The following is an 18,007-nucleotide window of genomic DNA, read 5'->3' as shown; positions in this document are numbered from 1 at the left end:
GTTATGGTATATGAATGGGTTGGAATATTATTGTTTTATAAGAAAAGATCAGCAGGATTTCAGAGAGGCCTGGAGAGACTTACATGAACTGATGCTAAGTGAAGTGAGTAGAATCAGGAGAACATTGTACACAGCAATAGCAAGATTATACGATGATCAATTCTGATGTATGTGGCTCTTCAACAATGAGATTATTCAGGCCAGTTCTAATGGCTTTGTGATGAAGAGCCATCTACACCCAGAAAGAGGACTGTGGGAACTGAATGTGGATCACAACATAATATTTTCACTATTTTTGTTATTGTTTTCTTGCTTTCCCCCCCTTTTTTTTTTCTTTTTGATCTGATTTTTCTTACGCAACATGATAATTGTGGAAATGTTATAAAAGAATTGTACATGTTTAACATATATTGGATTATTTGTCATCTAGTGAAGGGGGTGGGCAGAAGGAAGGGAAAAAATTTGGAACACAAGGTTTTGAAAGGGTTGAAAATTATTTATGGGGGCAGCTAGGTGGCGTAGTGGATAGAGCCCTAACCCTGAAGTTAGGAGGACTTGAGTTCAGATCTGGATTCAAACACTTAACACATCCTAGCTGTGTGACTCTGGAAAGTCACTTAACCCAAATTGTCTTAGCAAAAAAGAAAAGAAAATTATGTATATATATATATACATATATATATATATATATATGTATATATATGCATATGTTTTGAAAATAAAAAGCTTTAATAATAAAAAAATAAATAAAATTGAGACAATAATAACTTCCCAGGGTCATTGTAAGGATCAAATGAAGTAATATTTATAAAGTGCTTAGAACAGTGACAAAAGTACAATAGGCACTTAATAAAGGTTTGTTCCATCCTTATAGATGATGAAATAGGATCAAAGAGGTGAAAAAAAAATATTTCAGGTCTGAATTAATTATAAAATGAAACCTCATTAATTTAGACTTCAATAAATTAATTTTAAAAAATGAATTGGAGATAGGTGGAAGTTTTTTTTTTTATCAATACTATTAACATGATGTATTTCTGTAAAACTTCTTGCAATGTTGAAATTTAAAATGCTTTAGCAACTTTATATTTATATTTTAATAATTCATATGCTTTTTAAATCAGTGTTTTACACTCATTAGGCTAGTTTCCCAAAGCCCTATTTTGGTAATTCTTAGCTTATGATGAATTTTTTTAAACTTAAAATAAGTAAAACAACATTTCTTTTAAAATACACCATACCCTAGACTTCTTACCAATTAAATAATCATGTCTACTTTTGCCCAATGATGAGGTTCTGCTTTCCTTTATTTTATTCAGCAAGGTCCTTAATAACATCACACATCAACAGAGATTGGAGCTAGATGGAAGGACTCAAAGAAACTAATCTAAGCTATGTCCAAAGGCCCGTCTATGTTTTAATGAGCTATCTTCTTATAATTTTATCTGTAACCATAATAAGACAATATAGTTTTCAAGTACCTAATATATCCAGTCCAGTCTACAGAATCCTAACACTTGGTTAAAGCAAATTCTGTCATTAACATTTATCCAATTTGGCTTCAGTTGAGATGACACTTTTTTCATGGAAGGAAAGAAATAGTAACAGCAGATTGGATTTGTTCCTGTTAATGTCTCATTTTGTTTTCTTTCCTTGTTTCTTTCTTTTCTTTTTCTTTCTCTTTCCTTCCTTATCTCTCTCCCTTCCTCTGTCCTCTTCCTTTCTTCTTGCCTTCTGTCCTTCCTTTCTTCTCGCCTTTTTCCTCTTTCCTTCCCTCCTTCTTCCTTCCTTTTTATCCCTTCCTTCCTCGTTCTTCCCTCCTTCACCATCTCTTTCCCCTTTTCTCCCTTCCTTCCTTTTTTTCTTCTTTCCTTTTGTTAATGAAATAATAGAATTGATATAGTAATACCTTCTTTTCTCCTTATCTTATGTTTTAGAAAAAGTTACATTTAGAGCTAAAACTTGTTCTAACAACCAGAGTCAGGTGCAAAATGTTGTTGTTGTTTTGTTCTTGTTCTTCCTCTTCTTCCTTCTCTTCCTCTTTATCTTCCTCTTCTTCCTTCTCTTCCTCTTTATCTTCCTCTTCTTCTTTCTCTTCCTTTTCTTCATCTTCTTCTTCCTCTCCCTCCTCCTCCTCCTTCTCTTCTTTTCCCTCATTCTCATTAAAGAAATTAAATAAAATTATTATCACTACGGGCATTTAAGAAATCTTTAGTATGTCTCACAGCTGATCAATGTTTTATGAGCAATTGTTTTTTGAGGATAATTCTTCGCTACTATTTGAAAATATGAAAAGGAGAATTTAAAAAAATTGGATAAGGACTTTAAATTTTGGTTGATATAGCAAAAAAAAAAACTTCTCTAGATTGGCAGCTGCATTAATGAATACAGTATGGGAGAGGCACATGAACCACCTTTCTTCTGTAAGGGAAAAGATATATGTGACTGTTGCAAAAGTGCTTGGAAGGAGACAGAAAAAACATTTCTTCAGAAGAGCTAGTGGAGAATATATGGGTAATAATGGAGCTATAAAAAAGGTAGATAAGAGACTACCCCATAGTTTTTAAAAGAATCTCTAATTTTTAAATACTTCTTGAATACAAACCCCCCTTAGTTTAAAAAACAAAAGCGAAAACAAAACCAACAACCCATAAGACTAAGTAATTGGGATTGAATCCCATTCCATCAAACTTTTGGCTGTCTTTCTTTCCTCCTATAACTACAATTCCTTCCCCCATATCCTCCCAACATTTTGCTCTGCCAAACTTCAAGCATGGATTGCTTCCAGCTTCTACTGTCTTCACTACTACTCAAATGCTTTCATTAAAACTAGAGAAAATCATGAAACCATGTTGGCTGGGTCCAGAACAGATTTATACTTAATAATCTCAATTGGGCCTTCACTGTGGCAAGTTAATTCTTTTAGATTTCCCTAATTAATTTCTTAAAATCTGGCCTCAAACACTTACTAGCTATGCGACTGTGGAGAAGTCACTTAACCCTGTTTTCCTAGCTGTTAAAATGTTAAAATGATCTGAAGAAGGAAATAGCAAACCATTCCAATATCTTTGCCAAGAAAACTCCAAATAGGTTCATAAAGAGTCAGATTCAGCAACAACAACAAATTAAGTCCTTATTCCACTCACCTCAGTGATTATGCCAGTCCTTCATTCCTTAAAATTCCCATGGTCCCTCTATACTCTCAACTGAAAAAAATTGCAACTATTTGCCTTTATAAACTCAAGTGTATGGCATAACTTTTTTTTTTAAAAAATCTTTTTCCCCAGTTATATGTAGAAACAACATTTGGGGGGGGGGGTGGTTATGATATGGGTTGAGATCCCTTTAAGATTCCTTTCTGATTCCCAACTCCCCCATGGCTGAAGAGGTTAGCACCTTTGATTCACAAATCCTGGTCAAAAGCACCCTTTTGAATTCCAATGATATCCAGGCTTTCCTAGCCCCTACCGGATCTGAGCTAACAGGCTTTCCCAGCCTCCACTCTAATGATCTGCTCAGGTTTCCCCAACCCCCACAACCCCATTATAAAAAGGGGACCCCTGGAGCCCATTCTTTGCAGGAGCCCCAAACATGGTATCCTTCCAGCCATGTAAAGGTTCCTGTCTGCCCAGCGACCAGCTCTGGCATCTTTCTACCTTTACCCTTACTTCCAAACCCCTACAATAAACCTTTTTTATCAATCTAGATTTTGGGGCCTGTAAATTCCTTTACAGGGGACTCTGCTCCGTCACTAGACTGCACTTAACTATGTATCCTTGTGCCGAACCAAAAGGGGATAACCCCTTATCTAATTCTCATCAGTTATACATGTACATTTTCTTTCTTTCTTTCTTTCTTTCTTTCTTTCTTTCTTTCTTTCTTTCTTTCTTTCTTTCTTTCTTTCTTTCTTTCTTTCTTTCTTTCTTTCTTTCTTTCTTTTTAACATATTTCATTATGAATCATGTTGGGAGAGAAAAATCAGAACAAAATTGAAAAATCATGAGAGAAAAAAATAAAAATAGAAAAAAAGTGAACATAGTATGCATTGATTTACACTTGATCTTCTTGGTTCTCTCTCAATTTGGATGGCATTTTCCATCCAAAGTTTATTGGGGTTGACTTGGATCACTGAACCACCAAGAAGAAGCAAGTCTGTCATAGTTGATCATCATACCTTGCTGTTGCTGTGTACAAAGTTTTCCTGTTACTATTGCATGACTTCTTAGCTTAGCATCCATGAACTCACATGGTCCATACACAAATCTCTGCTTTCCCCAGTAACAGGGATCAAAGGAGTGAGCCACCATGCAAGTCAATAGTGACTTAAGATGTGTACATTCCCTTCCTACCCACTCATACAAAGCAGAAGACGACATAAGAAATCTCCAAGAATAAGAAAAAAAGGCCAAGCACAGAATGTCACAGCTAAGATGTAAATATATCTTAGAGTGGGATTACAGGCTCATACATTCAATGCTGGACAGGTCATTAAGTTCAGCCCTATCATTTTACAGATGAGGAAACTGCAGCACAGAGTGATTTGTCTAAGCACAGATAGAAAGAGATATATTAGGGATCTAAACTAAGTTTCTCTAAATCCAAATAAATATACTGTCTACTGTCCCAGTAATTGTTTTTATTCTTAAAAAATAAGAAGTCTTCCAAAATTTTGCAAATATATTAATATCTACATTATGAGTCCACTCCAAAGTCAAAAAGAATATAAGTATTACAGTCAGGAAGACTCATTTTCCTTTATGATCTTGGGCAAGTCACTTAACCTTATTGACTCAGTTTCTTTTTCTGTAAAATGAGATGGAGAAGGAAATGACAAATCACTCCAGTATCTTTGCAACAAAACAAAACAAAACTCAAATAGGGCCACAAAGAATAGTGATGTGTTTGAAGTTCAATATCAAATGATGAGATTGATATATTCACCAAATGAGATTGAGGAGAGCAATTAGCACCAAATGTTGGGGTTTGGAACCAAGTGTTAGGTTCAGTCACATGAAGAATTTATAGTGGCCATTCTCTGCCCAAAATGAAGAGGTAAAATTACCAAGGAAAGAAGTTTGGAAGAATCCATTAAAGGAATATGTTATGAAGTATGAGTATGCCATTGGCTGGCAGGCTAAATCCAAGTTACATCCCAAAAGAGTTAGGGAAAAAAAACACCATGAGACATGGGGGAAGGAATGGGAAAAAAGACCTCATAAGGCAGAATGATAAGGAATAAGGCTAACTAAAGGAATCAGCAAGGATGACTTAAAGCTGAGGACAGATTTATAGAGGAAATTTAACTCTGGGATGTGACATAAGTTGGCTTTCTGATTAGATACTGTAAGATGGGGTTGCCTAAAACCTCCACAGTGAGTGGGACTTGTAATGTTGAGTTGATTCGAATCAGTACCTTTTTTTTACTTGCCTCAGGGAGTAATCTTATGAGTACTTCTGGCTTTCTCTGCAAACCCCATCCAGGATCTTATCAATTAGACTGAAAATGAGTGAGCAACAAAAATTACCACTCATTTATTCATTTAACATATGCTTCTTTTAGTCAGTGTTTTTGAACTTTTTACCAGTTCGTGCTTGGTTTTCCAATCAGATTATCAACTCCTTGAAAGCTGGGGCCATTTGTCTCATTTGTCTTCAAATTTCTGTGATTACTTTGATTTATAGATAGGATATGCTTAAGAAATATTTGATTAATTGGAAAGGAGACTGGGTTTCTTGAAAATCTAGCACTAAACTCCCCAAAAGTTATCACTTTAATTCATGTCATTTCACTAATCTTGGTGCAGCGCTGAAAACTAAAGCTGGACCTAACTGCAGCCCAAATTAGCAACGGCAATAGTGGCTTCTGCTTTATTTAGCTATTAGGAAAAACTATAAAGATTGTAATATCTGTGGCTGATTAGTTGGCAAGAGAAACTATTCCCCTGGGCCATAGCAGCTTTGTTGCTCCTCATAAAACTGTTTTTAAAACCCATTTCTCAGAACGTAAGAGTTCAGCTTAATCAAGTTCGATGTTTGTAATGACAAAAGGTATCCTGCACTTAGCTTTGGACAGGCTAGTATCATTCATTAGCAGCTCTACTTTCATGCAAAGATTATGTTGGGCAAAATATCTTTTGTGTAAAACATTTTCCTTCTTGGTAAACTTTTTTTTTCTTGCTAATTTTGCAGATGTACAACAGCCACTTTCCACATTAGAAATCAATCCTTGGAATAAGAAATGATGCTAATTAGATATCTGAGATTCTGAGCAATCTCAAAAGCAATCATTTCATGCTCACAGAAAATATCCTGAAAAGTCATTAGATCTGAATGTAATCTTCAGTGACTTATATAAACTCAAGGGAATCTTATGATCAGCAATAGCTTAAATGCCACTGAGGTCAAGATTGTGTTGTCTAATATTCTTTTCTGGCAGAATAGTCTTCTTGTAAGAGTCAAATATATTGGTCTATATATCTAATTGAGTTATTATTTTTTTATCCTTAGAGAAAAGTCTATCCAACTATTTGTTGACTCAGTTTCCTCATCTGTAAAATAGGGATATTTTTAGTAAATGGGACTGGTTGGATGAAGTATTCCTTAATATTGAATCACATGATCCCTGTTCCCAGAGTTGGGACCTGGGGGGAAAAGGGGAGTTTCATATGATCTCTGGAAGGATGAACTTTGAACCTTGGGATACAGGAAGTTAATGAAGCTGCAGGAAGTGATATGACCTGTGGGAGGCAGCCAACATTGGTGACCATTGATCAAGGATGATTACATCCTTTTACTCTATCCAATAAGAAGGCTCAGTTTTTTTGCTTTTAAATCCTAGACAAGCCTGAAGCTAGCCAGGTTCCAGGAGCACATGGCTGGAGTTGGGATGGCTCCCAGTTGTGTCTGGGCCTCTCCCTGCAAGGATTAAATAAATGCTTTCTCTTTGTACCTAAAGATCTCTCTGATTAGGTAATTTAGGAAAAGGGGTTTTGCACCTGTCCCACACAATAGCATTCCAGAGTTATTATAAGGGTAAAATCAAATAATATTTTTGAAGTATTTAGCACAGTTCCTGGAATATAGCAGGAGCTTAATAAATGTTTGTTACCTGCCCCATTTCTAGGTTAACCCTAAAAACACAAATATAGATTAGACTAGCTTCCCCATTTCTACTCCAGAAATGAGGCAGGTAGTCTACTCTCTTAATTGAGATCAAGTTGTGAGGAATTATGACTAGCAGAGATGCTAGTTCCCTCTTTTAGAATGATTAAAGAAGGGGTGGTGATAGGGCTTAAAATCATACCTTATAAGAAAGATTTGAAAGTACTAGGGTTATTTAGTCTAAAGAAGAGAACACTGAAGAAGGAAGGGGGACTAAGAGAAAATATAATAACCATCTTGATGTATTTGAATGGAAGGGCTGTTGTAATATCTAGAACCCAGAAAGTGTTAGTCATGTCTTATTATTCCCTGATTAGAACACCTTAAGTGAGATACCCTATTTTTAGGAAAGATTGACAAACCAGAATATGTTTAGAAAAAGTTGATCAGAAAAATGAAGACACTAAAAACCATGCTGAGATCAACTGAAGTTACAAAGAATGTTTAAATTGGAAAACACTCAAAATATTATGGAAATGACACCTTCTTTAAATATGGATTTGACTATATGATCTCTGAATTACCTTCCATAGAATTATCATTAGAATTCATGGAATTCTGAGATTCTATGAATCTATATGAAAGAGCGCTAAGGTTTATCCACTTAATTGAAAAGGAAAAACAACTAAAATCATTGGATGAAAAAGAAGGCAGATTTCAGAATAAATAATAATAATAACTAGTTCTGCAGTACTTTAATATTTATCAAATTATTTCTTCAGAATTCTATGAGATAGATGGTACAAGTATTATTATCCCAACCTGCTTATGATAAATTTACCTGTCAAAGGTAGGACTTGAATCTAACTAGGTCTTTTGAGTATAAATGCCCTGTTTTAGAACTGCTTAACAATTAGAACTCTTTAAAAGTGGATGTTTAAAAGTTGAATTAGCCTTGTCCAGTTCTCTCATTCTCTAATTCATTAGTCCCATAAATTGTCTACCCTGAAGGCATTCAGAGAAGCTTTACAACTTGTCTTGGATGTGTTAGAGTCATTGGAATTTACTAAAAAGGGGGATGATATGGTCTGGTCTATGCTTTAGGATGATAACTTTGAAAGTTGAGTGTTTCACTTCCAGTTGATCAATGATGGACAGAAATAGCTACACCCAGAGAAGGAACACTGGGAAGCGAATGTAAATTGTTAGCACTACTGTCTGTCTACCCAGGTTACTTATACCTGTGCAACAAGAAAATGGTATTTACACACATATATTGTATCTAGGTTATATTGTAACACATGTAAAATGTATGGGATTACCTGCCATCGGGGGGAGGGAGTGGAAGGAGGGAGGGGATAATTTGGAAAAATGAATAAAAAAAAAAAAAAAAAGAAAGAAAGAAAGTTGAGTGTTATGGGCCAGAACTCTGAAACAAGGATTCTTACAAGGTGTTAGTTAAGTCCATGGAATTGATAAAGACAATGGTTATCTAGTTTACCTTGGTACTTAATAGTTCTCTAAATTCAGTATGATTGATTTAATCTTACAACAAATAATGATTTAGTGATATAATGATTGATTTATAGTAATATAATGATTGGTTTATACTCAGAATAGAGCATATAAACAAAGTGGGATTCAAAGCTAGAGAAGACAGAGGACTGGAGGTGGGAGCTCAAGCTCTTGGAGTCAAGGAGAGAGAGAGATTCATTTCCACATTCATCAGCCTTGTAGTGGCAGGCCTGTCCTCTTGCATTTTCTCCACTGAAACCAAGTCCCTCTGAAGGCCATGAGAAAGCTAGCTGAGCACCAAGCTAAGGAGACAATAAAGAATTTTGGACTTTAACACCTGGCTATTCTTGTGGTGATTACTCTGTTGAAAAGAAGGCTGTTCCAAAGACCCCAAGAAAACCAAACAAAGAACACTACAGCTGAGTGCAAAATGGACTGGAGAGAGGAGAAATAGATCCAGTCTGATATTAGAAGAGATAAATAGATTGCAACATTGTTTGATGGAATAAATGACTGAATAATATGATAAAACAAAAAAGCCAAAATAGAAAAATAGCAAAGGTGATAAAGGAAGGGAATTACTACATTTGTTTTTTGATACTGCATTTTTTCCATCTCCACAGGACCCTAAAAACAGAAGATATTTGTGTGTGTGTGTGTGTGTGTGTGTGTGTGTGTGTTATTTTTAGCTCTCCTTGAACCAAAAAAGGAAAAAAAAAAGTAATCACTGCCCCTAGCTTGTCAGCTTTTCATAAAAGGAACGCAAAGCAGAGCTCAAAGCAAGATTCATAAAACACAGAATTTATGGGAAAGCTTTCATCTATATCCATTTAAAATGTTCCCTGCCAGGTAACTGACAGTAGATGGAAATCAGCATTTGAAAAGGTCTTACTTTAAGGACTGGATACAGTGTCTCATATGTTGTTTCAGTTCTTCATCCTTTTCATAGGACTCAAGTATAGTGTGAGCTTCATCATGATGATAGCAGTAGATTTTATAGATGTCTTCAAGTGGGCTTTTAATTTGCAAGAAGATTCCCCCTGTTAAAGGAAAGACCAAACCAAAAGGATATTAGACTTAAACCCAAATACCACCTAACAGTTTGATTACTATTTTACAATATTAGAAAAGTGTGAAAAGATTTTTAGTCTCCACTTCACTTCCAGTAAGTGAGAAATAGTGCTCTGAGAAAAGGAGGAAAGAGAAAAATAGGGAAGGAGGGAAAAAAAGAAAAAAAAACAGAAAATAAAAGAAGATAATGGAATTCTGGGTTTTTTAGCTAAAAGAGAAGGATAAGGATCAAAAATTGGGGACTTGGTGAACATATCATTTCAGAGTTCGTGCTTCCCTAATTACTTTGGGAAATGATCTTATAATATCAATAGAACTCCTATTTTCTAATTCTATTTGGAATGCTAAATATTATTTTTTAAAATGGATTTAGAAAATGTTCCCATACAGAAATGACAGCAGGGTTAAACCTGTGAAAACAATTTTAAGTGAGTGGATTGGATTTATATCACTTTTTTCATAGACATTTGAGCACCTATTAAATCCAATTTGCAATGATCATTGGACAAATCACAACTTTAGACAACTTCTCATTTCACAAGAGAGGAAACTGAGGTCCAGAAAATAGTGACTTGCTAGTCATAAATGAAGTAGCTAGTAAATAGCAGAGTAAGAATTCAAACATATTCAAGCAATTCAAACATCTTCAACTATTGTCCTTCCTTTCTTTGGAAGAGAACCAATGATGCCACAGGGCAATGTGTTGACTCATAATTTGGATTAAATGAGGCAAAGTTTCACAAAGTCATCATAATCAGAAGTCCAATGTCAAGAGAAAAGTCAGGATGACTGGTGAGGGCCCAGGATACAGTGGATGACCTTGATGTCTTTAATGCCTGACCAAGCTCTAAGTACTCTTCAACTGCCTTTGTACCTGTTGGAACAAATTGTTCTCATCTGCCCATTCTGCCTGGGGAAGTCTTCAAATGCTTGAGGTAATAGATATCTCCCTAACTCATCAATGGCTTTGTGGTCCATTAATTATCCTTAACTTGATTTAGCCCATCTAAACTGGGGTGTGGCCATTATACTGTGCATGCTAGGACTGTAATTGTAGATCTTCTACTACCTGTGTGATATGAAGACAAGTATCATCACCAGTGTAGGGCTGAAATTCATCATCTGTAAAACAAGGGTGTTGGTGTTGAACTACATGGATTCTGAGGTCAGTTCTTGATTTTAATTTCTAATTCTATAATCTCTGTACTCTTTTTAAAAATCTTATTATTATTATTATAAATTTCAATTTATTTTTTATTCATATTTTGTTTTTATATCTTTAAAAAAATCATTCCTTGTAAAAAAAAATCTTAAAAGAAAGAAAAAAATCAGTACAGGGAAATTAATCAACATTTACCAAGCATTGATTTCCCACCCCACCCCATCTTTTTTTCCACTTCCCCTCATTCACTGTAGGAAAAAAAGATAGAAAGAAAAAAGCATAGGACTTGTTGATCATGCAAAACCAGTTGAGCAAAATAAATCTCCTGCATTGATCATGTCCTAAAAAGACATTTCTCTTTCTGTATATTTGTCCATTATCTTTTTTTCATGAAGACAGCAGCATTTTCTTCACTAGTCCTCTGGAATTATGATTAATCATTGAGTTAATCAGAGTTTTTATATTCCTAAGAACTTCATTTTAAAAATATTGATGTTTAAATTATTCTGTTTGCTTCACTCTGCATTAATTCATTACAATATTTCCATGACTCTTTGAAAACATTTCTTTCCTCATGTTTTAAAGCAAAATAGAATTCCATCCAATTCATATACACAATTTGTTTATCCATTACCCATTTAGAGGCACACCCTCAGTTTTCAGGTCTTTGGCAAAAAAAAAAAAAAAAAAAAAAAAAAAAAGGCTATTTTTGAACACAGAAACATCTTCTCTTTTCTTTAATCTTTCTAGTTTTTCCACTTTATCATGTGACTATGTCTATAGTTAGGGTATAAACTGGTGTTTCAAAAATTATTTTTGATTCAACCAAGCATTCATTGAAACATTTGGTCAAATTAATATGCCCAGTTAGGAGCTAAGAGGAATGCAGCAAAAGTATATGAGACTGTTTGTGACCTTAGAATGCTTGCAATCCAATTGATTGATGCAAATTAAAATCACTTGAAGATTTCACTATCATTATCATTACATTGGCAAAGATGACGGTTTCAATATGCAGTATAAACACCTACCTCAATGAGATCCTGAGTCCAATTAAATATTATTTATGATATAGGTGAGACACTGAGCTGGAAATATTTACAAGGTGGAGAGACTTAGATATCAAGGGAAGATTAGAGAAAGATGAAAAATCCATAATGTCTAAAAATTTTCTCTCCCAAAAGCCATTATACATGTTCAAACTCAATTTCACACTGATCAAAACCTGTGATTTCACTGGTGAGGAATACCTATCAAAGATGATTTACAAAAAAGTAGTTGTAAATAATAAATAAAAATATGTGTAGTCTTAGAAATTTATCTAGGGCCCTGTGAGATTAAATGACTGGGTGAAGGTCACAAAATCAGTATACATCAGAGGCAGGCTTCAGTCCTCATTTTTTCTGACTCAAAAGCCATTCAGCCCTGCTACCACTGACCGCTGACCCCTCTCTCTAGTAGTCCTGTCCAAAGCAAAAGATAAAATCAGTCTGGAATGATCTTATGCACCAGTACATATGAGAAATATTTTAAATGGCAAAGATGTTTTTTAAATCATGAAGCAATCAATATTAGAGAAGACTGTGGGAGAGGTAACAGTTGTTACTGGTGAACTTCTGAGTTGTTTCAACCACCCAGGAACAATTATATTTGAACCAGAAATCTCTTTACTGGACCATGTTCCAAGGAGGTAAATAATAGAAAATTTCCATGTATGCTGTAATGTCAATGGCAGAACACTTTGTGATAGCAAAGAAGTGGAAACCAAATTAATATCCTTCAATTGGGGAATATTTCTACATTTATCAAGCTGCACAAGACAGCCTGGGAAACCTGGAAAGTTGTGACTTGCCTAGAGTCTCAGGACCAGAATGTGTAAGAGGTAAGAATTCAATCCAGGGCTCCTTTTATAGGTGACATAATGACAGAGGGCTGGACTTTAAGTCAGAAAGATGTGAATTCAAATCTAGCTTCTAACACTTACTAACTGTATGGCACTAGGCAAATTCACTTAACATTTGTAGGACTCAGTTTTCTCAACTGTAAAATGGAGACAGTAAATAGCACAAACATCCCAGGGTTGTTGTGAGGATAAAAAGAGATTTTATAAAAGCTTGAAGTGCTAAACGTGGTGATTTTAGCCAGTGGCCAAGTATGACATTGTCAGGGAAGATATTTGATTCCCCTGCAAGCCCAACCAGTGTATTTGGCTTCAGAATATCATAGGTGAACCAAAACATCTTGCAATAAAAAGTGATTCAGTTTCCATGGTAACATAACTCAGGGCCTCTTTTCTTTAGTGGTGAAGGATGACTGCCTTGTCTGATGTGTGTTGGTTTGAAGGCAGGATTAGAGTGCTATACATGAATAAATCCAAAGCCAAGCAGGTTAATTTCACTTGGGGCTGCTTGCATATAAATATCATTGTAGGACACTTAGTAATTTCACCACCAGCAGTACTCATACATAGCTTTCTTCACCCCAGCCTCTAAACATTATTCACCAAAACAAGAAACTAAAGTGATCCTCTCTTTATTTTCTGAACTATCCATATGTGTGTGTGTGTATGCTGAAATGATAATAAGAACAAATAAATACATCATGACTTTTTCTATTTCCAAATAAAAAACTCCAATCCATCCTTAAAATTTAATTTGTTTACAATGCACTAATATTTCATTTTTTATATTACAATGTTAAAGAAAAAAATATTTGTCCCTCTCAAAGCTCTAAATAAAAGAAAACAGGGGGAAACAAACTTGATTTGGACCTCAGTGTTCATGACTAGTTAGAGAAAGAGATTATAATAGTATCATTTAAAAAATTTGGATAGAAACTGAAAATTTAATAATTACTTAAAAGCAGAAATCACTGACTAAAAACTACACAAAATGATCATGAGTGGGGAACAGCTAAAGATTTAGGGTGAATCTTCATTGCTCTAGCTATTCTCGTTGCCATATATCTCTAAGGAAACATAGACAGTGATAAGTTAATGATTTTTTTAATGCTTTTGAGGATTCTTACTTTTATCCTACCACTTCCCTGACAGAGAAATCAACTTCTTCACTAATACAAATTACTAGGTGATTACATTTGATGGAGTTTATAGCTGCTGACCTATTTCTGCAGTGATCCAAGTCCTTTCTTTCTACCAATGTATTGATAGTCTCCTTAGTAATATTTATTTTGACTTCCTGGATACCTTTGTTGTAGTAAGAATTTTTATAACCAATAAAATCATTTGGCAATAAGAATTTTCTGATGTTTCTCAACTTGTGACTGGCTAGAAGTGGGGTAATTACACTAACCTTTCCTTTCTCAAATGTGCTTCTAAGGTGAATGTTTTATTGACTGACTGCAGAGGGTGAAGTAGATAGAGCAGCAACCAAAGAGATAAGATTCAAGTCCCACCTTTGATACATACTAGCTGGGTAACTCTGAACAAGTGAAGCAGTCAGTGGTAGTGTAGTGAACAGAGTCCTAGAGCTTGGACTAGGAAAATATGAGTTTAGATGTACTAGCTGTATGATCCTGGACATCACTTAAATCTCTCTCAACCTCAATTTCCTAATTTATAAAATGCGAAAAGTATCTACCTCACAGGGTTGTTATGAGAATCAGATGAGATAGCTTGTACATTGTAAACATTAAGGAATTATATAAATGCTACTTATTATTATTGTTAGTTCTTAATGTATCGATATCCAGAGCAACTAGGACTACAAGTTGAAAAGCAAAAATTTCCATTCAGCTGACAGGGATGAAAATCACAATCGTATGGTGGATAAAAAGTAACCCTGTTACTAGGAAGATTCAGATTCAAATCCTATCTAGGACACATTTTGGTGACATGACCTTTTCAGGGTCTCACAGAACTATCTGAGACTAAAGATTGAAGAGCAAATTCTGATCTGGCTTGGTAGAAGTTTCCACAAAGGAATTCCCTTTTACTAAAGAAAAAAGGGGAAAAATATTTGCCATCAACCATACCTTCTCTGGCCAATATATGCTAGAATTGTAGAATCTCAGAGTTGGAAGGAACCTTAGAAGCCTTGGAGCAAATCTATACCTTACCAAGAATCCCTCTCATGTTGCTAATTGTTTTAAGCATTTAACTTCCCTCCTCCCTAATAGTTCTTTAGAGTTTTCAAAATTAACTGAACTATCTGGTTGCCTTGATCTTACAACTCTGTGTTCTTGTCTAGCTTGTCCTCTTTCCCTCAAGTCCTAAAGGAGGTAATGGCCTTCTTGTTAAAGCTAATCCATGTTTACCCTCAATTCCAAATTTTTCCCATTCCTCTATGACCTTGTTCCATTACTTACTTAACTTCTCTTTTTCTGCCACTTTCTAGCAAATTGGACTACAAAAATTGGGCTCCCTTAAAACTGGGTGAATTCCTTCTGTTTAGTGATTTTTGAGTGAAGACTGGGAGATTACTTATCAATAATATCTATTCTGGAAGATCCTACCAAAAAAGCAGGCTTACTCACAGCCCCTCAAAAACCCAGAAAATTCTAAATTTGCTTTCTCCCTAAAAATAAAATCAGAAAGACAATGTAGGAGACTACAATTCCCTGTCATTTCTATGTTTTAGGTTACAGGTGTCAGCACAAAGTGTATGAAGCAGAGACATTGATTGTTATGTCCTGAATTCAGGACTATAAGTGGGAAGAACAGCTGCCTGCTTTCCTCCAATCCTGTAGCAACATTAAATTAATCAACAAACTTTTAAGTATCTGTTATGTTCCAGGCCCCATGCTAAGCACTGGAGACACAAAGAAAAACAACAGTTATTACCTACCCTCAAGGAGCTCATATCCTAATTCTCGTTTAATATTCTGACACTCTTTTCCCTGTAGCTTACTTGATCCGTACACAATTTTGCCTTAGCTCATTGAATCATTATTATGCAAAGGTAAGGATGGTTTGACTAAACAACACATGGTTATCCAATTTTCTTGGTTTGTATTTGCAAATATATTCCAGACCTTGGAAGATTTATAATTTGGCTAAGTGCTCTGTGGCAATTTGCATTTCAACAAAAGAAAAACAGTTTTTCATCTATTTTTTCACTTTTAAATTGTTATAATTTTATGATTAACTTTAGTCATAATATTGAATAATAATTATTTGGAGGAATTGCCATTCTCTCATTCTCTCATCTCTAAAAAAATAATTTTAGAACAAATTTCAAAAGAGCAAGAGCACCAGAGAATCCATTAGATAAATATCTATTTAGTGTAAGGTATTCAGTGACCAGAGTGAAATAAGTATTTATAGGAGCACAGATCAGGAACTGAAAGAGACCTTGGATATCATCTTGCTCAAATACTTCATTTTGCAGATCAGGAAACTGAGAATAAGGGATGATACAAATGTTAAAACACCATATAAGTTTTAGTTACTATTGTTGTTAAGTGACTGACCTGTCACAAAGACAGTGATATAGATTGAACCCGTATCTTTGTTAAAAGCCAATTCCCTCAAAGCCTGAGGTCTATCTATGTCAGGAGTTCTCAAATTAACGGCCCACGGGCCAGATGCAGCCCGCTGGGTTACTGCAAATGGGCTGAGGGGTGGAGACAGAGTGTGAGTTTTTGTTTTTACTATAGTCTGGCCCTCCAACAGTCTGAGGGACAGTGAACTGGCCCCCTATTTAAAAAGTTTGAGGACCACTGATCTATGTGTTGTAGCTTGTGCAGAGTTGAACTTTGAAAGAAGCAAAGGATTTGTTTTATTTTAATTTATGGAATAAAACAAATATTTCCCTAACATAGTACTTTTAATAAAAAAAGCCAATTTTACGTGAAACTGCAAATCTACTATGCATTAGCATGTAAATTTGTTTTTATTCTTTCTTCTTCCCCCATGTATATATGCTTGCATTTATATATGCATACATCCATTCATGCATGTTTATGTATGGTTATTCTATATATACTCTATTTATCAATTCTTTCTTGGAATACAAATAGTGTCTTCCTTCATATGACCTTTTTAGTAAATTTGGGTATTTTTAAGAGACAAAATAATTTATCTGCTCAAAGTTGTTCTTAAAATAGTATTGCTGTTACTGTATGCAATGTTCCCTTGGTTCTGTTCATTTAGCTCTTCATTATTTCTTGCAAGTCTTTTCACATTTTTCTAAAATCATTTAGTTCATCATTTCTTATAGCACAGTAATAGTCTATCACAATCGTATACCACAATTTGGTCAGCCATTCCCCTATTGATGAGTCTCCTTGCAATTACCATACAAAGAGAGCTGCTATAAACATTTTAGAACATATAAAAATAGACCCAAGTAGTAATATTGCTGTGTCAAAGATTCAGGTAGTTTAATAACTCTTTGGATTATTGGAAAATAATTAAGTTATTCTTTGGAAACTAGGGATTTTACGAATTAGAAATGAAGAAGGGCATCCAGAACAGCTTATACAAAGATAAAGAAATGGAAAATTGAAGAATAATTTTAGAGAATACCAAATGAGCCAATTAGACTGGATCACAGAATAATCTAAAATACGTCAGGAAAAGCAGGCTTGGAGCTATATGGAAAGGGCTCTGACTGCCAACCTGAAATGGCTTAAAAAGCAAACCAAAAACTATGCTCTCTGTATCCTGATGCTATCAATAACCAAGATATTATCAAGAGCTCATAGCCTTTTTGGCATTGTATAGAATACAAAATAGAGGTTACTACCTTCAGGATTTTTGGGGGGCACTGAGCTATCTTTATAGCAACATTGATGGACAGGACTTTGAAGGAATACAGAAAATAAGACTTGGTTTCAGTGTTTCTCACATAACAATCCTTGGAATGATTTTAACTGTTATTTTTAGGTATAATTTTAGTTTAGTTTAACTCTAGTTAATTTTAACATTGAAGCAGAGAAAAAAACTGAGAATGTTTGTAAATGTCAAATCACAGAGAGAAAAAGAGAAATCAGGAAATAAGCTAAAAGAAAATGTAAACAGTTCCAGTGGCCAAAAAACTGAAGTATTAACAAAAATTTTGAGTGTAACTAAAAAAAATTCTGTGGATGACAAAGTTGTGGATAGTTCTAGTGACACATAATCTAAAAAGAATTACTAAAATTAGCAAAGCCATTTGTTGATTTAAATTTTTAACTCGACTATTAAATGGGGAATGA

The 18,007-nt window shown here is 34.7% G+C and overlaps 1 protein-coding gene across 10 annotated transcripts in view; it reads right to left on the bottom strand.

The window, feature by feature from the left end:
- Positions 1–18,007, bottom strand: part of ARHGEF38 (Rho guanine nucleotide exchange factor 38) — a 127,145-nt gene that overhangs the window by 51,695 nt on the left and 57,443 nt on the right. For all 10 annotated transcript variants that reach the window (XM_074272739.1, XM_074272741.1, XM_074272747.1 and 7 more), the window contains one exon: positions 9,509–9,656. In XM_074272739.1, coding sequence (XP_074128840.1) covers positions 9,509–9,656 — 148 coding nt within the window. The remainder of the gene's footprint in view (positions 1–9,508; positions 9,657–18,007) is intronic.

This window comes from Sminthopsis crassicaudata, chromosome 6, assembly GCF_048593235.1.
Source record: "Sminthopsis crassicaudata isolate SCR6 chromosome 6, ASM4859323v1, whole genome shotgun sequence".
Classification (NCBI taxonomy): Eukaryota; Metazoa; Chordata; class Mammalia; order Dasyuromorphia; family Dasyuridae; genus Sminthopsis; species Sminthopsis crassicaudata.
This window is presented reverse-complemented; position numbering and strand designations above follow the sequence as displayed.